Below are 26,774 nucleotides of genomic sequence, written 5' to 3'. Positions count from 1 at the left end.
GTGGCCGAGCGGTTAGCGTGCCTGACTGCGAAGCCATAGGCTGCGGGTTCGAATCCCGCTCTGGGCATGGATGTTTCTCTCTCTCTTTGTGCTGTCCTCTGTTGTGTGTGTGATGTGTGAATGTGGCCCACCCTATAAACGGGTTTGTGGCAGTGTGGCGTGGGCAATGTTGCTCGCCTCCGTGACTTTGGTTCACAGGTGCCCACTGGGTAACGCGAAATGAGCAACAATTCTGGCATAGTATAGGCAAAGATTCAAATTCAGTGCCTGCCATTAGAAAAAAAAAAAAAAAAGTTTCTCAGAAAATTTAAATTTCTGTGGTTTTGTGCTTTATTTAATTTTAGGTAGCTACAGAAATAAATGGGGAACTGCAGAAGCTTGGAGCTTCTCCTATTCTTCCTTTGGTAAAAGCAGATGAAAATGATGTAAATTGTGGTATGTATACATTGATTACTAACTATACTGTAAATTGATCAGTTATTGGCATTCTTCTGCGACAGTCATTAATGAAGTAATAAAAACTGTACTGATTTAGTTATTTTGTGGATTTCTCAAAATCTCTACGTGTTGTGCCGAGCATGTTAGAAAGTATTGTGAATTATTAATAGAATAAAAAATTCTTATATTATCAACAAAGTCCAAATAAATAGCTGATTATTAACAGAGAAATAATACATATGTATAAAGCATTATCTAGTGTATGCCTTTCAACATGTTTTAAAATGTCACTCTAGCAATTTGCTTTCGCAAGGCAATTTCAACTTTTACAAAATAATTTTTTTTATGCCCAAGTTTTTTTTTTTTTTTTTTTTTTTTTTTTAAATAAGCACAGGCAGGTTTAAAAGAAAAAGCTAACTTTGTTTTATGAAATTTTATTTATATGATTTAATTCAATTATATATTTTATTTAATATAATCAATTTTGAGGCTATCAATTCATATAATTTAACATCTTAGCCAATGCTTGTAAAAATATCATACTAGGTGGCTAAAAATGTTTAAATTTTGATTCACCTTTCCACGATCACCATTTATGAGTTTAAATGTCTATTGGTATAGTTGTAAAAAGTGTGTTGCCGTTCATATGTTGTAGTACAAAAAAGGAAAAGAAAATTATTTTTGATGTCAGGTTAAAACTGTCATAATTTTTCTAGATTTTTCAGCTACAATATAATGTTTTGGTGCAGCGTCAAAAGGTAATTTAGGGTATCAAGTCTACTTGCAATAGTGATCGTAATTTTTTATCACTTTTTTTTATAAAGATAGAGAAGAAAAAAATATTTGTGACTATATGTCGGTAGGCAAATTCACCATTTTTTGTGAAAATAATTTTAATTCATTGATATATCATTTCATTGATATTGAAGAAGGTGGGTTTAAAAGTGTTTGATCTCACGTAGAATGACTGATATATAGCTTTTTGCAATTGCCTGCTTAATGAAAAAATAAATAGTTTCTTAAAGTAAAAAGTGACTTATCTCATAATAAATGTGATTTGCAATTGATGAACTTCATTTTTTAATCCATCTATTTTGTAACTTAGGTTTAGATAAGAATTTCTCCATGTGGAAAAGTAATTTGCTACGATTATTTGAAACACAGAATGTTAACATAGAAACACCTATCAAAGTGAGTTTACTTTCAAAGTTTTTTATATTTTTTATTTGTGTTGAGTTTTTCTTACTAAAAATGGTGTTACTTTATTTAAAGAATGATTCTGAAAGTGGTAGTGAAGATGAGGAAGTTATAATGGATGTGGAAGAACTTGGTACAGCATTTAAAAATGCAAACTCTAAGGTAATTTTTCACTCAGATAAAATTTATCCTTAATTATTATTTATTTGTTGACATAAAAAAAGCACTCTTTTTAAAATAAAAGTTTTTTTTTTTTAAATTCAATTTGAAGGGGCTAATAATTTTTATAAAGAATTGTGTGGGGGAGCTATAGATGACAGGATTTGACATGGAATTCAGAATGTAAGTCAAGTTTAGGGATGATATTAATTAATGTAAATTTTTCTAAAAATATTGCATCAAAGTTTTAAAAAAGGCAAGGATCAAAATCCTATATTTATTAACACTATGTGTCTTGTATTACTGAAATAGTCCTATAAATAGTGCTTATTCATACACAGTGATGCCATTGTGAAAAACTTAAATTTTACATCCCATAATGCATTAAGATTCTATAAAAACTATGCTGCCTGCCATAGAACAGCTTGGAACTATGATCCCTCAAGTAATAGTTGGAGATTCTGTTAATGAAGTTATAGATAAGGGAAATATCTATTTCTGAATTGGTTGGGTTATGAGTAAAACCTGAAAGGAGTTTTGTTAGAATAACACAAAAATATTCCAGTGAACCAGCGAGATAGGTAACGTTTAGTAGTAAACCCTTCTCACCATGTAGTCTTTATCCCTGTGTAATTATTCTAGGTCTGGGAATAAAAAAATAGCTTTTTGTGTTGTGTTTGAATCATCTGCATTTAAATTAATTCTTATGGATTGTTAAATTAATACTTATTAATTGTTGTTCTTATTTAAATATTATTCTCTCTTAAAATTAACTTTGTAATATATGATGAATAACACAATAGTTTCCCATTTTGGAAAATTTGCATAGCTGCTATCCTAATTATCTATAAATTGGTGTTAAAAAAATAATTAAAGTAGAAAAGACTTTCTTTGAACTATTTTGAGAGCAGGATTTAAAAGAAAACTAAGGTGAATTTTATTGGTTCAACAACATTTCGTAAATATTTACAACATTTTGTAAAATAAAAAAATTTTTAAAGAAAGAGAACAATTTTAGTTTAAATAGAACTTTCAAAGCAAAATATAATTTCAATAATTAATTAAAATAATAACTTTAATATTATAGACTTACCATCTTTTCCTGCAGTTATTAACAATTACAAAATTTCTATGATGAGAGATAAAATACATATTGGGATCCATGAAATATGCTCCTATTGTTATTGGTATTCATGAAATATTTTTTTTTAACCTTTTAAGACTATAAGTTATAGTTAAATTTTAATTAATAAAGTCAGTAAATAAAATTTAGCCTTTGCGGGCCAACTTACTACAGAACGACAATTTGTTATTAATAACCATGGTTATTTGATTTGCTCTGAAAGCTGTGTAGAGAAAGAACTAATTTAACTTAGAAAATGGCAGATATCAAAATATCTGATAACATTTTTAAAAAAAGGCCCATGAACAATCTGTATTGAGTTAGTTTTTTATTTTTCGTTTCACTTAGGTTTTAGAAAGTGGTATTATATATATTTAGAATCAAATAAGAAAAAGTCGAATTTTTTTAAAACTAAAATAACCAAAACAGGTTGTTTTTTTTTATCAATGGGGGTTGGGAAGGATCAAAAACCCTGTTTGAGAGCATAAATGTCGAATAGATTTTATGTATGTGTGGATTATTTGTTTATCATAGTAAGTAAAACCATTTATTTTAAAACTATAAAAAACCAATTTTTATGTTAAAACATATGTGTTACCATTCAGAAACATTTAATGCCCAAGCATGTAAGTTGGCACCTACAAGTTGGTGTAAAAATTTCTCCTAAATAAATAACTTATTAAATTACAATGCTAAGTTATTCTGTTCCCTCCCCCTTAAAGTTGGTATATTTTTCTTTATGAATAAAATACTTCAAAACGTTCCTTATTTTTTCCATAATTTTTGTATTTCTATCAAACATCCTTAATGTTTATAAACAGGGTATCCGCACACCTGGAAAGTCGTGAATTTCAGTATTGAACAAAATTTGTCATGAAATGTCATGATTTTAACTATTTTTTTAAAAAAATCATGGAAGGTCATGGATTTAGGTTGGTGGTGCTCGGAATATCTGAATTTGTAACAAAATCCCCACTCACAGTCATATTTTATTGAAACATAAAATGTTTTATCATGTTCTTTAAAAATTATGGTGTTCTTTCAAAAAATGAAAGAAAAAACATTTCTAGAATGAAGTAAGTATCTTTTAAACTTCTGTGATTTCAGAATTATTATTATTTATTTTTATTTTATCTATTTAAAATTCTAGCTGAAGCAAGCCAGTCATTGGCCAATTTTTTTTATTCTGAAATGAGGACAGAAAAATCAGGAGTATATCTTTCCTTTCTGATGAACAAGAAAAGTATCTTTAGAATATAATTCTGCAGAAAAAAATTATTTGCTCAGCTATTATTTTTTCATCTATTTTATAGCTTCAACTCTTTCTTTACTCTGTTTTCTAAGTTTAAAATCAATAAATATGAAGATGCTGAGTATAACAGTTTTGGGTATACCTATCCTTTCAATGAATGTTATTATAATCCTTTTTAAATTTATTATTCTGTTTTTGTCGGAGAAAATAGTAACTTCGTTAAGTCATGAAAAGTTCTTGGAATTAGTCATGAATTTGAAAATCTAAAATGTAGCAAATACCTTGTGCAAAGTGCTAAAAAAATTTTTAGGAAAGGGTAATTTTATAAAAATTATTTATTTTTTCAGACTTCTGAAGTGGAGGAAGAGAAAGAAATGATCACGCCTCTTCTCCGCAAATCCCTGACTAAACAAGGTTACAAGCTTCTAGGTAGCCACTCGGGTGTGAAAATGTGTCGATGGACAAAATCAATGTTGAGAGGGAGAGGGGGTTGTTACAAGCACACTTTTTACGGAATTGAGAGCCACAGGTGTATGGAAGCCACTCCAAGTCTTGCTTGTGCAAATAAATGTGTCTTTTGCTGGAGGTTTGTTTAATTAAATAATGTAAATTTATTCCTGTGATTTACCTATTTTTTATTATCTGCGTTAGAGTCTTATTATTAAATAGATATTAGGTGTTTTATTAAAAGATTAAACATAGATAATCTCATAATATATGACTTACTCTGTAATATTAAAATTACTTTGATGATGACTGCATTGTTAGATCTTACAGTAAGGGGTATATGTATTCAGGGTTGCCAAAAATCCGGGTTTTTTCTAGAAAAATCCAACCCGGGTGGGTTTTTCATGTTTTAATGGGCGTTTTTCAAAAGAGAGGGCAAGTATAAGTACCTTATTTTAAAAAGGCTTATTTTAATATTAATAAATAAGTTTAATTTTAAAAATTGACTTAGCATATAGGTAATTAATACAAATAAATTGGTGCAAAAGTCTGAAAAAAGTTTCCTCTGACACCACAATACAAAATGTTATATGTACTCACATACATCACACATTTGAAACTTATTTTAACACATGATTACTTTTTATTTATATTTTAATCTTAAAAAAATATTTGATTAAAATTTTTTATTCGCATAGAAAGCGAATCCAAGGCAATGATGGCCATACAGTCAAATCTAGCTAGCAAGGTGACTCTCCAGTCTCCAACACAGTTTTTTCACCATAGGTAAATTTTTTTTAGGCTAGACTACATATATATTTCAATAGAATAGCTTTTTAATATAACAGAGGATTAAAAAGAATTTTTCAGAGTGGGTTTCACCCAGTAAAACCCACCCGGGTTTTACTGGGTAGGTGGGTTTTTTGCAACCCTGTATGCATTACTAAATTTTTTTTTAAAAATTTAGCAAAATGCAATACTTAATTAAGTGAGTTATGTATTTAATTTAGTTAAATAATATAAATTAAATATTTACAGTAAGGCCTCAATTATTTGTATTAAATGAGCACTGACCTAATACAGACAGTGCTTCGGTGTCACAGTTGATTAATGCATTGCTCACCTCACTAATTGAGTAGCTGAGGAAACAGTATAAGAAGTTTTGAGAGGGGGCGGTACCCATATGTCAGGTTTCCAAATTGCGTCGTCATTGGAAAAGATAAAGCTCTGAAAAACGGATGTTAACGTTAGGTGTTGTGGCCCAATACAAATAATCAGTTATGTAAGTAATTTTTCAGAAAAAAATATTGAATTCAGCAGTTTGTAAAGTTTACTTACATTTAGGTGATGTTCCTTTCTGCTTTTAGCTCAACTTTTTTTGCTGGTGTATGTATTTTTGTTGCTTTCCATGATTATTTGTATTTAAATATGCATATTTTCTGATTATTTTTGGAGGTGATGATTTATGATGTGTGTGAAGGGTAACCAAGTACTTCGATCAATGCTGCCTAAGGACACAAATTATAAATATGAATTTTAAATCATCTTTAGAAAACATAAAAGCAATGAGCTGCTTACTAAGCACATTTTCCCATTAAAACAGTTTGACAGTTTAATGACCTAGTGTGAGTTGCTTACTTCTTGCAGCATTTTAAACCAAGATTGTTGTGCTTTTTCAGAATGTTGCTTGTTACTTCCTTTCATTAAGCTCTTCAGTGTTTGTCACATGTTAATGAATCACTTCTATGAATTTATCATGAATATTTTTGTCACTCTGCAGGCATCACACTAATCCTGTTGGAACTGAATGGAAATGGAAGATGGATGATGCTCAAAGTATTGTGGATCAAGCTCTTAAAAATCATTACAGTATGATTAAAGAATTCAAAGGTTTATATGGTTGTTTCTTGTTATGGCTTTTGAAAAGAACATTTAATATGGATGTGACTGTTAGATGGGAATAAGCCATTTTTATTAACTTTCTGTGATCAAAGTACAAACGAAATTTCAGTCAATATATATACTAGCTTTTAAGTGAAACATCTGTAGAGAAAGGATAATAGTAGAATCAAAAGGATTTTATCATATAAAATGAATTAGTTTGCATGGTATAAAAGTAAAAATTAAACTACATTTATTGTGCTTAGCTTTTTCTTCCTCGTGATAAAAGCTTAATACAGTTTAAAGATGCCTCGACAAGTCATCTCAGTTAGTTTTTGTTGACTTAAGCTTTTCCATCTATTGATACCCATGTTTTTAAGATCTTTTTATTTGTTACAAATTACATTGTCCATAATTTGAATTAAACAAAGAAAATATTTTTGTAAGTATTTTATTAATTCTTAAAGTTAGGTTTTATATAGATAGATATAAATAGTAAAATATTGTTTTATAATATTTTCATAGATTAGCAAAGTAGTTTCTTTATGAAAATATGATCACCCAAGCAACTTTTTATGCATTTTTACTCAATGCAAAATAGCTAAGTTTAGAAAATTTATTAATTAAAATTATGTTTATATAAGTACTTTTGTTACCAAACATAATGACACTCACCACTTTCTGTCCATTGTTGTTTAGTGTAAAAAAACTAAGATTAAAAGAATTTACCAATTAAATAATATTTTTATGAGTAGTTACTTTAAGAAACATATAATCCAACAAACCACTTTTTGTCCATTGTTACTTGGTGCAGTATCTTATGTAAATTAAGAACATAATGTTTAGTTTTGACTTTCTTTTTTTCTTTGCAGGTGTACCTGGTGTCCAACCTGACAAATTTGCTGAAGGACTCCAAGCAAAACATTGTGCTTTATCATTAGTTGGAGAACCTATAATGTATCCAGAAATCAATAAACTTATTGATCTTCTGCATGAAAAGACAATTTCGACATTTCTAGTCACCAACGCTCAATTCCCAGAGGCCATAAAGAATCTAGAGCCTGTCACCCAATTGTATGTCTCTGTTGATGCTAGCAATGAACAAAGTCTAAAGAAAATAGACCGCCCATTATTTAAAGACTTTTGGCAACGTTTCATTGATAGTTTAAAAGAATTATCAAGCAAAGTATATAAATTCTTTCTCAAACTAATTAACCAGAAATCCAATCTTCATTATTTTAGCTTATCTGTTTAAAATGAGGAATTATTTATTTATTTGCGATATCATGGAAATTAATTTTTTTTTCTTAATAAATTTTTTGATTTCTTTTTTTCATATATAGACTAAGTCTAAGAGTAAAAAGAAAATTTTTTATTTGTAAAGCAAAGCCTTGTTCTGAATTTTTAAAATAAATAAATTAGGTAACTTAATATGAAACGATAGACAAATTCTAGTTAAATCTATAAACATTTCACATATATATATAATAAAATCTGCATCCAAAGAAACTGATGTATATCAGTGATTTTTTAAACAGTTGGTTAAAACCCTTTCAATTTCTTCGAGGCTCTATTCTTGTATTCTATTGTGCCACCTAGCTAATGTAGTGGATTTAGTCTTTCCCTACCACTACTTGGGACATAGTCCCACTCCTTATGCTAATGGATATTCAGAAATGTTTCCAATATTATCCACACAAAAAAAATTACTGTTAATTTTGGTGGAGTGAAATGTAGAATAGAGGAATGTATTTCAAAACAAAAACTACATTTATTTGTTACTGCCATTTTTTACGCAAATTATATTTAACAGATATATCATACATAGTTAACACACTAGTATTATAGCTTTAATATTAAATTAAAAATATTATTTCGTCAAAAGTTAAAAAAAAAAACACTTTACTTACTAACGAATGCTCTTGTTTCCTGATTATTTTGGAACTTTATTAACTGTTCTCAAGAACTACAAATGAGAAAGTTCTACGAGAAAAGCTCTAAGCAAAGATAAAAAAACTTATAAAAACTGCCTTTGTCATGATTGATAACAAATATATCGTCCCAGTTTAAAAGAATTAAAGCGCTGGAAAGATAGCCTAGAAAAAAGCAACTAAAAATAAATTTTTTTTAAAAAACCCAGAAATGAAATGATGATGCAAAATAATATACAAGGTTTAGTTAGAAGTTTTTGAAAAAGCACTTTTCATGTTTCATGCTCTTGTGTGAGGTTTAAAAATTATTTTTTAACGAGTAAATTTAAAAAAAAAAAAAAAAAAATCTGAAATTATCTGAAAAAATGATGAAATAGTAATTTTTGTGAATATTTTAAACTTGCAGAAGATTAACATCCTCACAGAGTATTGCTAATTTATCCATAACTTATGATACATAGTATTACAGGAGATATTTGCCAATAATCCAGTGTAGCTCTAGTGCAACAAAACAAAAACTATTTCATTATATTACTTATTTTTGTAGAAAAAATAGAGGTATTACTAATTTGTTATTAAAAAAAATATCGTCTTTCTATAGATAACATATTTTAATTATTTTATTAAATGTTTCTAGGGTCAACGAACTGTTTACAGATTAACATTAGTTAAGGCATGGAACACTGATGAAATGGAAGGTTATGCAAACTTAGTAGAAATAGGGCGACCAGATTTTATTGAGATAAAGGTATAAAAAAGAAATTGTTTAATTTCTTATACACTATTTATGATTATTCAAATCATATTAACATTAACTTTTTGCAGGGAGTCACCTATTGTGGAACATCTAATGCTAGTTCTCTGACAATGGAAAATATCCCATGGCATGAAGAGGTATATTCATTTGGTATGAAACTAGCAGATTATTTAGCTGATTATGAATTGGCATCTGAACATGAACACTCTAACTGCATTCTGCTTGCTCATAAAAAAGTAAGTTTAGCAATTTGATTAATATATTTAAATAGGACTAATAATGGAATAAATTATGTTGCGAAACACAAGGGGAAAGATATGTTTAAAAATGAAAAAACTGCATTTGCTTCAAAAAATTTTCGTGCTTTGAGTATTAAAAAGAAGCTCCTACGGTTGCTCTTATTAAAATTGCATTAAAAGAAGGTCATTGTATTTTATAAAGGAAATGATATATATATATATTGTTTTTTCATCAGTTTCGACCAAATAATTAACAAGTCGATTTTAAAAAATAAAGGATAAATTTTTTTCATGTCTTTTCTCTGAAGGGAAATTGTAGAAAAATCTAATGTGATTTACATTAAAACTCAATTAGACTTTCCCTTTTAGTTTGATTTAAAAAAAATTAGAACATTGATTATTATTTTCTCATGTAGATATTATTAAATTTCTGACTTTTCCCCTCCACTTGAATACATTATGTGAAGAAAACATGTCTGCTATTCATCAAAATTCAATTTTAAATTTATTTTCTAATATAATTCAGTGATTTTCTTTTCGCATTTAATTTTTTTAAAATCATGTCTCATATTCTTCAATATTCAATTTATTTTCTAGTAATTTTATTTTCTCTACATTTCATCTACATTCCTGACTTTTCCTGCAAATTAGGCACAATTGAACTTCAAAAAAGAAAATTATGTATATTTTTCAATACTAAAGGAAAACACAAATATTTTTAATTCTAAGTAGAAAAAACTTCTTTGAAAAAAATGCGCTAAAAAGCAGCAGAAATTTCAGAAAAAAGTAGCAATAAAGAAAAAGAAAATGAAGGAAATAAAAATGAAAATATGACCACCGAAGCCATAAAAACAAAACCATTTCTAATTGAGGGAGAAGCAAATGCTTAAATTAACTCCCTCAGTACCCCGATGGTTTTGCATAGGAAGGTTTTGCATAGGTCCAGGGAAAAAAACATGCAATATAAATAACAAATTAAGAAAAGAAACTCAAGCAAAATCATCAGAAAAATAAAAACTCACATATTCACAGATCAGACATCAATTTCTCAAGCAAGCCGAATGAAAAGAAGAAACTAAAACCTAAAGAAAACAATGCCCTCTATTACAATGCGCAAATGAAGAAAAAAATGTCAAGAGAAAGAAATACTTAATAAATTAAAAGAATGCTTAACTGGGGCTGCTCAGTTAAGACTTGAATTGTGCCCTGTTAAAAGAAAAAAAGAAAAAATCCTAGAATTCTTCAATCATTTTTTTAATTAAAAAATTAACATTATAAAAATTAAAAGGAAAATCATTATTACTTAAATTATTTAAAAAACTATTCACAGCTTCCTGAAAACTTTCAACATTATTGCAAATACTTTTGATTCTAACCAATTGTGAAAAAACTAAATTTTTAAATATTTTATTACACAAATTAGTATTAAAGTTGCAGAAAAAAATTACTTTAAATTTAAAAGCTTTTCTTTTATCAAAGACACCAATTTTAATAAAGCTGTTTACAATATCAATTTTAATGTCTTCAAGTCTTTTCTCTGAATAAAAATTGTAGATAAATTAAATCTGATTCTTATTCATTTAACTATGCTTTCTTTTCCTTTTTTGTTTGATTTCAAAATATTTATTTGCATTGAATTTTATTTTCATTTTTATACAGATATTATTATTGTGTTCACTTTTCCCCTCCAATTGAATACATTATGTAAAGAAATGATGTCTGATATCCATCAAAGTTCAATTTTAAACTAAATTTTCTAGTATAATTCAGTAATTTTATTAGTTTTGCTTTTAATTTCTTTCTGGTTTTTCATAGGAATAATCACAATTGAACTTAAAGAAAATTGTTTTTTTATTTTTCATCTCTTTTTTTTTCTGAATGAAAGTTTAGATTGCGAAGATTTTATTTTTTCATTGACATTTTCTTTTGTTGATATTATTATTGTGATGACTTTCCCCTCCAATTGAATAAATTATGTAAGGAAATCATGTCTGATATTCATCAAAATTCAATCTTAAATTTCTTTTCTATTGTTTGTTCTTCAGTAATTTTTTTTTTTTTTGTTTTTTTTTGTTTTTCATAGGAATAATCACAATTGAACTTCAAATTAGGGAATGATGTATATTTTTCATGTCTTTTCTCTGAATGAAAATTGTAGATAAATTAAATCTGATTCTAATACATTTAACTATGCTTTCTTTTCCGTTTCTGTTTGATTTGAAAATATTTATTAGCTTTGGGTTAACATTTTCAATTGTATATATATATTATTAATGTGATGACTTTTCCCCTCCAATTGAATACATTATGTAAAGAAATCATGTCTGATATTCATCAAAATTCAATTTTAATTTTCTTATCTATTGTTCTTGGTCTTTTCAGTTATTATTTTTTCTAACTATTTCTTCCTGGCTGTTACCCCAGATAGAAGTAATTTGATTTTTTTTTTTTCGTAAAAAAATTTATGTATATATTTCATGTCTTTTCTCCGAATAAGAATTGTAGATATATTAAATCTGATTTGCATTAATATTCAACCAAACTTTTTTTTTTTAATTTTAAAGATTTTATTCCTTTGTTTATATTATTGTGATGACTTTTCCCCTCCAATTGAGTACATTATGTAAGGAAATCTTGTCTGATATCAATCAAAATTCAATCTTAAATTTCTTTTCTATTCTTCTTGGTCTTATCTGTAATTATTTTTTCTAGCTATTTTTTCCTGGCTGTTACCCCAATTAGAAGTAATTTGATTTTTTTTAAAAGCTTAATGATGTATATATTTCATGTCTGTTCTCTTAATAAGAATTGTAGAAACTTTAAATCTGATTTGCATTAGTATTCAACCATAATTTTCTTCTTTTTTTTTAAACTTCTTTTTTTCGTTTTAATTTCAGAGATTTTATTACTTTATTGACATTTTCTTTTATTGATTATTGTTATTGTGATGACTTTTATCCCTCCAATTGAATAAATTATGTAAGGAAATCATGTCTGATATTCATCAAAATTCAATATTTAATTTATTTTCTGGTATAATTCAGAAATTTTATTTTCGCTACATTTCATTTCTTCCTGAAGCAAATAAGGCACAATTGAACTTCAGAAGAAAAAAAATGATGTATCTTTTTCATGTCTTTTCTCTGAATGAGAATTGTAAATAAATTAAATCTGATTCTCATTCATTTAACTATGCTTCCTTTTTTTTTTTTTTTTTTTTTTTTTTTTTTTTTTTTTTTTTAAATTTATTTGTGTTGAATTAACATTTTCATTTGTATACAGATATTATTAATGTGATGACTTTTCCCCTCCAATTGAATACATTATGTAAAGAAATCATGTCTGATATTCATTAAAGTTCAATTTTAAACTAAATTGTTAGTATAATTCAGTAATTTTATTAGTTTTGCTTTTTATTTCTTTCTGATGTTTCATAGGAATAATCACAATTGAACTTCAGAAGAAATTTTTTTTTTATTTTTCATCTCTTTTCTCTGAATAAAGTTTTGATTACGAAGATTTTATTCTTTCATTGACATTTTCTTTTGTTGATATTATTATTGTGATGACTTTTCCCCTCCAATTGAATAAATTATGTAAGGAAATCTTGTCTGATATTAATCAAAATTCAATTTTAAATTTATTTTCTAGTATAATTCAGTAATTTTTTTAATTTCTTTTTGTTACATTTAACTTCTTTCTGGTTTTTAATTTCGAAGACTTTATTATTTTGTTGATATTATTATTGTGATGACTTTTCCCCTCCAATTGAATACATTATGTAAAGAAATCATGTCTGATATTCATTAAAGTTCAATTTTAAACTAAATTGTTAGTATAATTCAGTAATTTTATTAGTTTTGCTTTTTATTTCTTTCTGATGTTTCATAGGAATAATCACAATTGAACTTCAGAAGAAATTTTTTTTTTTCATCTCTTTTCTCTGAATAAAGTTTTAATTACGAAGATTTTATTCTTTCATTGACATTTTCTTTTGTTGATATTATTATTGTGATGACTTTTCCCCTCCAATTGAATAAATTATGTAAGGAAATCTTGTCTGATATTAATCAAAATTCAATTTTAAATTTATTTTCTAGTATAATTCAGTAATTTTTTTAATTTCTTTTTGTTACATTTAACTTCTTTCTGGTTTTTAATTTCGAAGACTTTATTATTTTGTTGATATTATTATTGTGATGACTTTTCCCCTCCAATTGAATACATTATGTAAAGAAATCATGTCTGATATTCATTAAAGTTCAATTTTAAACTAAATTGTTAGTATAATTCAGTAATTTTATTAGTTTTGCTTTTTATTTCTTTCTGATGTTTCATAGGAATAATCACAATTGAACTTCAGAAGAAATTTTTTTTTTTTCATCTCTTTTCTCTGAATAAAGTTTTGATTACGAAGATTTTATTCTTTCATTGACATTTTCTTTTGTTGATATTATTATTGTGATGACTTTTCCCCTCCAATTGAATAAATTATGTAAGGAAATCTTGTCTGATATTAATCAAAATTCAATTTTAAATTTATTTTCTAGTATAATTCAGTAATTTTTTTAATTTCTTTTTGTTACATTTAACTTCTTTCTGGTTTTTAATTTCGAAGACTTTATTATTTTGTTGATATTATTATTGTGATGACTTTTCCCCTCCAATTGAATACATTATGTAAAGAAATCATGTCTGATATTTATCCAAGTTCAATTTTAAACTAAATTTTCTAGTATAATTCAGTAATTTTATTAGTTTTGCTTTTAATTTCTTTCTGGTTTTTCATAGGAATAATCATAATTGAACTTCAGAAGAAAATTGTTTTTTTATTTTTAATCTCTTTTCTCTGAATGAAAGTTTTGATTACGAAGATTTTATTCTTTCATTGACATTTTCTTTTGTTGATATTATTATTGTGATGACTTTTCCCCTCCAATTGAATAAATTATGTAAGGAAATCTTGTCTGATATTAATCAAAATTCAATTTTAAATTTATTTTCTAGTATAATTCAGTAATTTTTTTAATTTCTTTTTGTTACATTTAACTTCTTTCTGGTTTTTAATTTCGAAGACTTTATTATTTTGTTGATATTATTATTGTGATGACTTTTCCCCTCCAATTGAATACATTATGTAAGGAAATCTCGTCTGATATTAATCAAAATTCAATCTTAAATTCCTTTTGTATTGTTCTTGTTCTTTTCTGTAATTTTTTCTAACTATATCTTCCTGCCTGTTATACCAAATAGGAGCAATTTGATTTTTTTTTTCGTAAAAAAATGATGTATATATTTCATGTCTTTTCTCTGAATAAGAAATGTAGAAAATGTAAATCTGATTTGCATTAATGTTCAACCATACTTTCCATCTTCTTTTTTGTTATAATTTCAAAGATTTTATTCCTTCAATGAAATTTTCTTTTGTTGATATTATTATTGTGATGACTTTTCCCCTCCAATTGAATAAATTATGTAAGGAAATCATGTCTGATATTCATCAAAATTCAATATTTAATTTATTTTCTGGTATAATTCAGTAACTTTATTTTCTCTACTTTTAATTTCTTCCTCGATTTTCTTGCAAATAAGGCACAAATGATCTTCAAAAAAGGAAATGATGTATATTTTTCATGTCTTTTCTCTGAATGAAAGTTGTAGATAAATTAAAGCTGATTCTTATTCATTTAACTATGCTTTCTTTTCCTTTTTTGTTTGATTTTGAATTATTTATTTGCATTGAATTTTCATTTGTATACAGATATTATTATTGTGATGACTTTTCCCCTCCAATTGAATAAATTATGTAAGGAAATCAGGTCTGATATTCATCAAAATTCAATCTTAAATTTCTTTTCTATTGTTCTTCAGTAAATTTTTTTTTTCTGGTTTTTCATTAGAATCATCACAATTGAACTTCAAATTTGAAAATGATGTATATTTTTCATGTCTTTTCTCTGAATGAAAATTGTAGATAAATTAAATCTGATTCTAATTCATTTAACTTTGCTTTCTTTTCCATTTTTTTTTTTATTTGAAAATATTTATTCACTTAGAGTTAACATTTTCAATTGTATATAGATATTATTAATGTGATGACTTTTCCCCTCCAATTGAATACATTATGTAAAGAAATCATGTCTGATATTCATCAAAATTCAATTTTAATCTTCTTATCTATTGTTCTTGGTCTTTTCAGTTATTATTTTTTCTAACTATTTCTTCCTGGCTGTTACCCCAGATAGAAGTGATTTGAATTTTTTTTCTTTCGTTTAATTGATTTTAGTTTTTTTTTTTTTTCTTTTTTTTTTTTTTTTTTTTTTTTTTTTTCGTAAAAAATGATGTATAGATTTCATGTCTTTTCTCTGAATAAGAATTGTAGATATATTAAATCTGATGTGCATTAATATTCAACCAAACTTTTTTTTTTTTTTTTTAAATTTTAAAGATTTTATTCCTTTGTTTATATTATTGTGGTGACTTTTCCCCTCTAATTGACTACATTATGTAAGGAAATCTTGTCTGATATTAATCAAAATTCAATCTCAAATTTCTTTTCTATTGTTCTTGGTCTTTTCTGTAATTATTTTTTCTAGCTATTTTTTCGTGGGTGTTACCCCAAATAGAAGTAATTTGATTTTTTTAAAAACTTAATGATGTAAATATTTCATGTCTTTTCTCTTAATAAGAATTGTAGAAATTTTAAATCTGATTTGCATTAGTATTCAACCATAATTTTCTTCTTTTTTTTAAACTTTTTTTTTTCGTTTTAATTTCAAAGATTTTATTCCTTTATTGACATTTTCTTTTGTTGATTATTATTATTGTGATGATTTTTCCCCTCCAATTGAATAAATTATGTAAGGAAATAAAGTCTGATATTCATCAAAATTCAATATTTGATTTATTTTCTGGTATAATTCAGTAACTTTATTATCTCTTCATTTAATTTCTTCCTGGGTTTTCCTGCAAATAAGGCACAATTGATCTTCAAAAAAGGAAATGATGTATATTTTTCATGTCTTTTCTCTGAATGAAAATTGTAGATAAATTAAAGCTGATTCTTATTCATTTAACTATGCTTTCTTTTCCTTTTTTGTTTGATTTTGAAATATTTATTTGCGTTGAATTTTCATTTGTATACAGATATTATTAATGTGATGACTTTTCCCCTCCAATTGAATACATTATGTAAAGAAATCATGTCTGATATTTATCAAAGTTCAATTTTAAACTAAATTTTCTAGTATAATTCAGTAATTTTATTAGTTTTGCTTTTAATTTCTTTCTGGTTTTTCATAGGAATAATCACAATTGAACTTCAGAAGAAAATTGTTTTTTTATTTTTCATCTCTTTTCTTTGAATGAAAGTTTTGATTATGAAGATTTTTTTCTTTATTGACATTTTCTCTTATTGATATTATTATTGTGATGCCTTTTCCCCTCCAATTGAATAGAATATGTAAAGAAATCATGTCTGATCATTTTCTGTTGTTCCTGGTCTTTACAGTTATTTTTTTGACTTAAATCTTTCTGGCTTCTTTTTTAATATTTCAAAAAAGGAAATGATGTATATTTTTCATGTCTTTTCTCTGAATGAGAATTGTAGATAAATTAAATCTGATTCTTATTCATTTAACTATTCTTCCTTTTTTTTTTTTTTTTTTTTTTTTTGAAAAATTTATTTGTGTTGAATTAACATTTTCATTTGTATACAGATATTATTATTGTGATGACTTTTCCCCTCCAATTGAATAAATTATGTAAGAAAATCATGTCTGATATTCATCAAAATTCAATATTTAATTTATTTTCTGGTATAATTCAGTAACTTTATTTTCTCTACATTTCATTTCTTCCTGAAGCAAGTAAGGCACAATTGAGCTTGAAAAAAGAAAATGATGTATATTTTTCATGTCTTTTCTCTGAATGCGAATTGTGGATAAATTAAATCTGATTCTTATACATTTAACTATGCTTCCTTTTTTTTTTTTTTTCATTTTGAAATATTTATTTGCTTTGAATTAACATTTTCATTTGTGTACAGATATTATTAATGTGATGACTTTTCCCCTCCAATTGAATACATTATGTAAGGAAATCTTGTCTGATATTAATCAAAATTCAATCCTAAATTCCTTTTCTATTGTTCTTGTTCTTTTCTGTAATTTTTTCTAACTATATCTTCCTGCCTGTTATACCAAATAGGAGCAATTTGATTATTTTTTTTTTCGTAAAAAAAATGATGTATATATTTCATGTCTTTTCTCTGAATAAGAAATGTAGAAAATTTAAATCTGATTTGCATTAATATTCAACCATACTTTTCATCTTTTTTTTCGTCATAATTTCAAAGATTTTATTCCTTCATTGGAATTTTCTTTTGTTGATATTATTATTGTGATGACTTTTCCCCTCCAATTGAATAAATTATGTAAGGAAATCATGTCTGATATTCATCAAAATTCAATATTTAATTTATTTTCTGGTATAATTCAGAAATTTTATTTTCTCTACATTTCATTTCTTCCTGAAGCATATAAGGCACAATTGAACTTCAGAAAAGAAAATGATGTATATTTTTCATGTCTTTTCTCTGAATGAGAATTGTAGATAAATTAAATCTGATTCTTATTCATTTAACTATGCTTCCTTTTTTTTTATTTTGAAATATTTATTTGCGTTGAATTAACATTTTCATTTGTATACAGATATTATTAATGTGATGACTTTTCCCCTCCAATTGAATACATTATGTAAAGAAATCATGTCTGATATTTATCAAAGTTCAATTTTAAACTAAATTTTCTAGTATAATTCAGTAATTTTATTAGTTTTGCTTTTAATTTCTTTCTGGTTTTTCATAGGAATAATCACAATTGAACTTCAGAAGAAAATTGTTTTTTTATTCTTTCATTGACATTTTCTTTTGTTGATATTATTATTGTGATGACTTTTCCCCTCCAATTGAATAAATTATGTAAGGAAATCTCGTCTGATATTAATCAAAATTCAATTTTAAATTTATTTTCTAGTATAATTCAGTAATTTTTTTAATTTCTTTTTGTTACATTTAACTTCTTTCTGGTTTTTAATTTCGAAGACTTTATTATTTTGTTGATATTATTATTGTGATGACTTTTCCCCTCCAATTGAATACATTATGTAAGGAAATCTCGTCTGATATTAATCAAAATTCAATCTTAAATTCCTTTTGTATTGTTCTTGTTCTTTTCTGTAATTTTTTCTAACTATATCTTCCTGCCTGTTATACCAAATAGGAGCAATTTGATTTTTTTTTTTCGTAAAAAAATGATGTATATATTTCATGTCTTTTCTCTGAATAAGAAATGTAGAAAATTTAAATCTGATTTGCATTAATATTCAACCATACTTTCCATCTTCTTTTTTGTTATAATTTCAAAGATTTTATTCCTTCAATGAAATTTTCTTTTGTTGATATTATTATTGTGATGACTTTTCCCCTCCAATTGAATAAATTATGTAAGGAAATCATGTCTGATATTCATCAAAATTCAATATTTAATTTATTTTCTGGTATAATTCAGTAACTTTATTTTCTCTACATTTAATTTCTTCCTCGATTTTCTTGCAAATAAGGCACAAATGATCTTCAAAAAAGGAAATGATGTATATTTTTCATGTCTTTTCTCTGAATGAAAGTTGTAGATAAATTAAAGCTGATTCTTATTCATTTAAATATGCTTTCTTTTCCTTTTTTGTTTGATTTTGAAATATTTATTTGCATTGGATTTTCATTTGTATACAGATATTATTATTGTGATGACTTTTCCCCTCCAATTGAATAAATTATGTAAGGAAATCATGTCTGATATTCATCAAAATTCAATATTTAATTTATTTTCTGGTATAATTCGAAAATTTCATTTTCGCTACATTTCATTTCTTCCTGAAGCAAATAAGGCACAATTGAACTTCAGAAAGAAAAATGATGTATGTTTTTCATGTCTTTTCTCTGAATGAGAATTGTAGATAAATTAAATCTGATTCTTATTCATTTAACTATTCTTCCTTTTTTTTTATTTTGAAAAATTTATTTGCGTTGAATTAACATTTTCATTTGTATACAGATATTATTATTGTGATGACTTTTCCCCTCCAATTGAATAAATTATGTAAGGAAATCATGTCTGATATTCATCAAAATTCAATATTTAATTTATTTTCTGGTATAATTCAGAAATTTTATTTTCTCTACATTTCATTTCTTCCTGAAGCATATAAGGCACAATTGAACTTCAGAAAAGAAAATGATGTATATTTTTCATGTCTTTTCTCTGAATGAGAATTGTAGATAAATTAAATCTGATTCTTATTCATTTAACTATGCTTCCTTTTTTTTTGATTTTGAAATATTTATTTGCGTTGAATTAACATTTTCATTTGTATACAGATATTATTAATGTGATGACTTTTCCCCTCCATTTGAATACATTATGTAAAGAAATCATGTCTGATATTTATCAAAGTTCAATTTTAAACTAAATTTTCTAGTATAATTCAGTAATTTTATTAGTTTTGCTTTTAATTTCTTTCTGGTTTTTCATAGGAATAATCACAATTGAACTTCAGAAGAAAATTGTTTTTTTATTTTTAATCTCTTTTCTCTGAATGAAAGTTTTGATTACGAAGATTTTATTCTTTCATTGACAATTTCTTTTGTTGATATTATTGTGATGACTTTTCCCCTCCAATTGAATAAATTATGTAAGGAAATCAGGTCTGATATTCATCAAAATTCAATCTTAAATTTCTTTTCTATTGTTCTTCAGTAAATTTTTTTTTTCTAGTTTTTCATTGGAATCATCACAATTGAACTTCAAATTTGAAAATGATGTATATTTTTCATGTCTTTTCTCTGAATGAAAATTGTAGATAAATTAAATCTGATTCTAATTCATTTAACTTTGCTTTCTTTTCCATTTTTTTTTTTATTTGAAAATATTTATTCACTTAGAGTTAACATTTTCAATTGTATATAGATATTATTAATGTGATGACTTTTCCCCTCCAATTGAATACATTATGTAAGGAAATCTCGTCTGATATTAATCAAAATTCAATCTTAAATTCCTTTTGTATTGTTCTTGTTCTTTTCTGTAATTTTTTCTAACTATATCTTCCTGCCTGTTATACCAAATAGGAGCAATTTGATTTTTTTTTTTTCGTAAAAAAATGATGTATATATTTCATGTCTTTTCTCTGAATAAGAAATGTAGAAAATTTAAATCTGATTTGCATTAATATTCAACCATACTTTCCATCTTCTTTTTTGTTATAATTTCAAAGATTTTATTCCTTCAATGAAATTTTCTTTTGTTGATATTATTATTGTGATGACTTTTCCCCTCCAATTGAATAAATTATGTAAGGAAATCATGTCTGATATTCATCAAAATTCAATATTTAATTTATTTTCTGGTATAATTCAGTAACTTTATTTTCTCTACATTTAATTTCTTCCTCGATTTTCTTGCAAATAAGGCACAAATGATCTTCAAAAAAGGAAATGATGTATATTTTTCATGTCTTTTCTCTGAATGAAAGTTGTAGATAAATTAAAGCTGATTCTTATTCATTTAAATATGCTTTCTTTTCCTTTTTTGTTTGATTTTGAAATATTTATTTGCATTGGATTTTCATTTGTATACAGATATTATTATTGTGATGACTTTTCCCCTCCAATTGAATAAATTATGTAAGGAAATCATGTCTGATATTCATCAAAATTCAATATTTAATTTATTTTCTGGTATAATTCGAAAATTTCATTTTCGCTACATTTCATTTCTTCCTGAAGCAAATAAGGCACAATTGAACTTCAGAAAGAAAAATGATGTATGTTTTTCATGTCTTTTCTCTGAATGAGAATTGTAGATAAATTAAATCTGATTCTTATTCATTTAACTATTCTTCCTTTTTTTTTATTTTGAAAAATTTATTTGCGTTGAATTAACATTTTCATTTGTATACAGATATTATTATTGTGATGACTTTTCCCCTCCAATTGAATAAATTATGTAAGGAAATCATGTCTGATATTCATCAAAATTCAATATTTAATTTATTTTCTGGTATAATTCAGAAATTTTATTTTCTCTACATTTCATTTCTTCCTGAAGCATATAAGGCACAATTGAACTTCAGAAAAGAAAATGATGTATATTTTTCATGTCTTTTCTCTGAATGAGAATTGTAGATAAATTAAATCTGATTCTTATTCATTTAACTATGCTTCCTTTTTTTTTGATTTTGAAATATTTATTTGCGTTGAATTAACATTTTCATTTGTATACAGATATTATTAATGTGATGACTTTTCCCCTCCAATTGAATACATTATGTAAAGAAATCATGTCTGATATTTATCAAAGTTCAATTTTAAACTAAATTTTCTAGTATAATTCAGTAATTTTATTAGTTTTGCTTTTAATTTCTTTCTGGTTTTTCATAGGAATAATCACAATTGAACTTCAGAAGAAAATTGTTTTTTTATTTTTAATCTCTTTTCTCTGAATGAAAGTTTTGATTACGAAGATTTTATTCTTTCATTGACAATTTCTTTTGTTGATATTATTGTGATGACTTTTCCCCTCCAATTGAATAAATTATGTAAGGAAATCAGGTCTGATATTCATCAAAATTCAATCTTAAATTTGTTTTCTATTGTTCTTCAGTAAATTTTTTTTTTTCTAGTTTTTCATTGGAATCATCACAATTGAACTTCAAATTTGAAAATGATGTATATTTTTCATGTCTTTTCTCTGAATGAAAATTGTAGATAAATTAAATCTGATTCTAATTCATTTAACTTTGCTTTCTTTTCCATTTTTTTTTTTATTTGAAAATATTTATTCACTTAGAGTTAACATTTTCAATTGTATATAGATATTATTAATGTGATGACTTTTCCCCTCCAATTGAATACATTATGTAAAGAAATCATGTCTGATATTCATCAAAATTCAATTTTAATCTTCTTATCTATTGTTCTTGGTCTTTTCAGTTATTATTTTTTCTAACTATTTCTTCCTGGCTGTTACCCCAGATAGAAGTGATTTGAATTTTTTTTCTTTCGTTTAATTGATTTTAGTTTTTTTTTTTTTTTTTTTTTTTTTCGTAAAAAAATGATGTATAGATTTCATGTCTTTTCTCTGAATAAGAATTGTAGATATATTAAATCTGATGTGCATTAATATTCAACCAAACTTTTTTTTTTTTTTAAATTTTAAAGATTTTATTCCTTTGTTTATATTATTGTGGTGACTTTTCCCCTCTAATTGACTACATTATGTAAGGAAATCTTGTCTGATATTAATCAAAATTCAATCTCAAATTTCTTTTCTATTGTTCTTGGTCTTTTCTGTAATTATTTTTTCTAGCTATTTTTTCGTGGGTGTTACCCCAAATAGAAGTAATTTGATTTTTTTAAAAACTTAATGATGTAAATATTTCATGTCTTTTCTCTTAATAAGAATTGTAGAAATTTTAAATCTGATTTGCATTAGTATTCAACCATAATTTTCTTCTTTTTTTTAAACTTTTTTTTTTCGTTTTAATTTCAAAGATTTTATTCCTTTATTGACATTTTCTTTTGTTGATTATTATTATTGTGATGATTTTTCCCCTCCAATTGAATAAATTATGTAAGGAAATCAAGTCTGATATTCATCAAAATTCAATATTTGATTTATTTTCTGGTATAATTCAGTAACTTTATTATCTCTTCATTTAATTTCTTCCTGGGTTTTCCTGCAAATAAGGCACAATTGATCTTCAAAAAAGGAAATGATGTATATTTTTCATGTCTTTTCTCTGAATGAAAATTGTAGATGAATTAAAGCTGATTCTTATTCATTTAACTATGCTTTCTTTTCCTTTTTTGTTTGATTTTGAAATATTTATTTGCGTTGAATTTTCATTTGTATACAGATATTATTAATGTGATGACTTTTCCCCTCCAATTGAATACATTATGTAAAGAAATCATGTCTGATATTTATCAAAGTTCAATTTTAAACTAAATTTTCTAGTATAATTCAGTAATTTTATTAGTTTTGCTTTTAATTTCTTTCTGGTTTTTCATAGGAATAATCACAATTGAACTTCAGAAGAAAATTGTTTTTTTATTTTTCATCTCTTTTCTTTGAATGAAAGTTTTGATTATGAAGATTTTTTTCTTTATTGACATTTTCTCTTATTGATATTATTATTGTGATGCCTTTTCCCCTCCAATTGAATAGAATATGTAAAGAAATCATGTCTGATCATTTTCTGTTGTTCCTGGTCTTTACAGTTATTTTTTTGACTTATTTCTTTCTGGCTGTTATGCCAAATAGGAGTAATTTGATTTCTTAAAACAAAAGAGAAAATTTTCTTGTCTTTTCTCTGAATAAGAATTGTAGATAAATTAAATCTGATTTGCATTAATATTAAACCATACTTTCCTCTTCTTTTTAATTTTAAAGATTTTATTCCTTCACCGACATCTTTTGTTGATATTATTATTCTGATTACTTTTCCCCTCCAATTGAATACATGTAAGGAAATCATGTCTGATATTTCATATAATCTTTTATGCATGTGTGTATGTAAATTTGTTTTGATTATTTTTGATTTGCTATTGTATTTTAAAGCATTATTTTTTTGAGTCATTATTTTAATATTTCATTTTTTATCAAGTTGTTCACAATTTCTTGAATGAATAAATTGCGTAGAATTTTAATTTCTGGAGGAAAAAACTTGCTTTTTCTTTAGAATTATAAATAGCATTGTATGTATATGAGTTATCTCGAAAACACTGCGGTTTTTGCAATAATTTTATTAGCTTATTTTACTTCATAATTCTATAAATTGTTTGAACATTCATATTAAATAATTGAAAAGCATGAATTCTTGATTTAAAAAACTGTGAATAAGAACTGAGTGCTAATATTACATTTGTGTCTAGTTCTTGTATTAATCATAATGCTTTAATATTCATCGTCAAAAATGCAATAAAGGGAAATTTTCGAAAATTAAATCTTGTCCATTTTTTTGTTGAAGTGTGGGATTGTATATGCTAGGGGTGGCCAAGTTCCTTGATAGTCAAGCCATTTTTTAAATTTTTCGCGAGCCGTGATTAAATAGTTATGTAAAAGGTATGCGAAAAAGGTACTAAAAGTTTTGGCCGAAATTAGATTTATTGAAAACATATAAATAAAAGTACAATATATGTGTATTGAATTTAAAAATTGAACACATTTATTTTACTTTCCCGATAATACTTTAAAATTTGGTAAATAATTTGTGACAGTTCTTCTCAGTAATTCTTTAAGATGCTGGTTAGTTAATACTGATCGGTGTTTAGATTTCACAGACTTCTTGCATCTCTATTAATTATAATTTTCCAGATGCTTTTTGGCTCATTTATATTTGAAATGGAAAATTCACCTTGAATTTATGTTAATTTCAAATCGATTCAGAAAAAAATAAAGAGACCATTTAAATTATTTCAAGTCTTGAAATCTATTTTGGAATTCCGTCAATATTCCTACTAGCTTTTTAATATACTCGTTGAGTTTTCCTTGTTTAATATTGGAACAATTTTATTTTAATTCAAGGAAAATTACAAAATGTTTTATTTTTAAAGTCCTTTTGAAAAAATTGTAATTTAGTTTGAAAATTAAATATACACTGTGAGACGTCAGATATTATTTTATCTTTCCCCTGCAATTGTAAATTCAGTGTTTGCCAATAATATCTGTTGTCAGTAATTAAAATTTTTAAAATATAATAGCACAAAAATGAAAAAGGAACTCGGGTACATTTATCGAGAGCCACAAATAATCCTTCAAAGAGCCGCAGGTTAGCCACCCTTTGTATATGCCAAGCTCCTTAATTAATAACTAATAATATAGTTACTGGAGAGTGCAAAAAAAATATATAATTAAAAGAAAAAAAACATGTGTTATCATAAAAGTTCAAAATGATATTTTAAATTCATTTCAATGTAAACGTTTGTGAAAATAATTAAATTGTGAAAATTTATTCTTTCCTTTAAAATTCTCCTAAATGAATTACAATGAAATATTTAAATCTTATTTACCTATACCTTCAATATTTAAATATAATTTTGTACAACATAAAATATTTTCCCTAAGCCAAGTATTTACAAAATAAAAAATTCTCTAATCAAATACTGCTCGTTATGTTGTAACCGGTTTAAATTTTTAGAGCATTCTAGCTGTTCATCGTAGCCTGGGACTATTGTCCCCTTCCGTTGGTCACTGCACTTTTTTTTTACGACAAGCCTCTCAATTTTAAAATTAATGTATAATGAATATGTAATTAAATGTTGCCTTTTTTTTTACATAGTTTCTGATTAATGGAAGGTGGAATACATGGATTGACTATGATAAATTTCATGAACTCATAAAAAATTACAATGACTCTGGGAAGACTAAAGCATTTTCGAGCTTAGACTATGTGTATCCGACTCCTGAATGGGCCATTATTGGTGCAAAGGAAAGAGGATTTGATCCTAAAGAAATTCGTTTTCACAGAAAAAGCAAAAAAGATATATCTGGTTGCTGATATTTATTTTTTCACTGAATCATCAACTTCATGAACATCTCATCAATGTAATGTTATGCATTGTAAACTCATTAAAAAACTTTAAGTGATACTTAATAGCCATTTTCTGCTACATTTCGCTATCTTTTTATTCACACCTTGAAGAAGATTTTTGTTTGTACTTTGTAATGATTGGCTACTTCTTGATGCCAAGAAATTTTAATTACTTTCAAAATAAGTTATAATTTTGAGAAATAAAATAAACCATATAATTTGGTACCTGTCTTATTTAATGCTGTTTACATCCATAAGAAAGAAATTTGTAGGCTGTCACCAAATGTATGGGAAAATAATTTAATATTTGAATTTTAAAGAAAATGGGAAACAATTTTTGGAATGCTTTGATTGTGCAAATATTTTACATTTAGCTTTTAATATGGGTTTAATTTTGAAATTATGAACCCTTATTAAGTTTTGAGGATATCTGACACCCAATTTATATATGTATATGCAAACACATACAAATATATATATATATATATATATATAAGAAGGAGAAAAAAAAGAAACTATTATATAAAAAAAGTGACAGTACATAATCTTGTCATCAGCTCAAACCATTATAAGCAAAAATACTGCTTTTTAATGTATAACTATAGCCCAAACAAATATATATATATATATATTCAAAAATATCAATATAATACAATTATTTAAAAATTAAATATAATTAATAAATATTTATATTTAATTT

General features: G+C 25.5%; 1 protein-coding gene across 2 annotated transcripts in view; it reads left to right on the top strand.

Annotated features, from left to right (window-relative positions):
* Positions 1 to 26,292, top strand: part of LOC107439423 (S-adenosyl-L-methionine-dependent tRNA 4-demethylwyosine synthase TYW1) — a 36,741-nt gene extending 10,449 nt beyond the window's left edge. For both annotated transcript variants that reach the window (XM_043045222.3, XM_043045223.3), the window contains exons 6-14: positions 345 to 435; positions 1,544 to 1,629; positions 1,711 to 1,797; positions 4,517 to 4,755; positions 6,397 to 6,506; positions 7,370 to 7,683; positions 9,066 to 9,176; positions 9,254 to 9,421; positions 25,823 to 26,292. In XM_043045222.3, coding sequence (XP_042901156.2) covers positions 345 to 435; positions 1,544 to 1,629; positions 1,711 to 1,797; positions 4,517 to 4,755; positions 6,397 to 6,506; positions 7,370 to 7,683; positions 9,066 to 9,176; positions 9,254 to 9,421; positions 25,823 to 26,041 — 1,425 coding nt within the window. In that variant the 3' untranslated portion in view covers positions 26,042 to 26,292. The remainder of the gene's footprint in view (positions 1 to 344; positions 436 to 1,543; positions 1,630 to 1,710; positions 1,798 to 4,516; positions 4,756 to 6,396; positions 6,507 to 7,369; positions 7,684 to 9,065; positions 9,177 to 9,253; positions 9,422 to 25,822) is intronic.
* The last annotated feature ends 482 nt before the right edge of the window (positions 26,293 to 26,774 follow it).

This window comes from Parasteatoda tepidariorum, chromosome 2 (genome assembly GCF_982258835.1).
Source record: "Parasteatoda tepidariorum strain Cologne lab strain chromosome 2, Ptep-v5.0, whole genome shotgun sequence".
Lineage (NCBI taxonomy): Eukaryota > Metazoa > Arthropoda > Arachnida > Araneae > Theridiidae > Parasteatoda > Parasteatoda tepidariorum.
The sequence above is the reverse complement of the archived record's forward strand: the minus strand, read 5'-3'. Positions and strand labels throughout refer to the sequence as shown.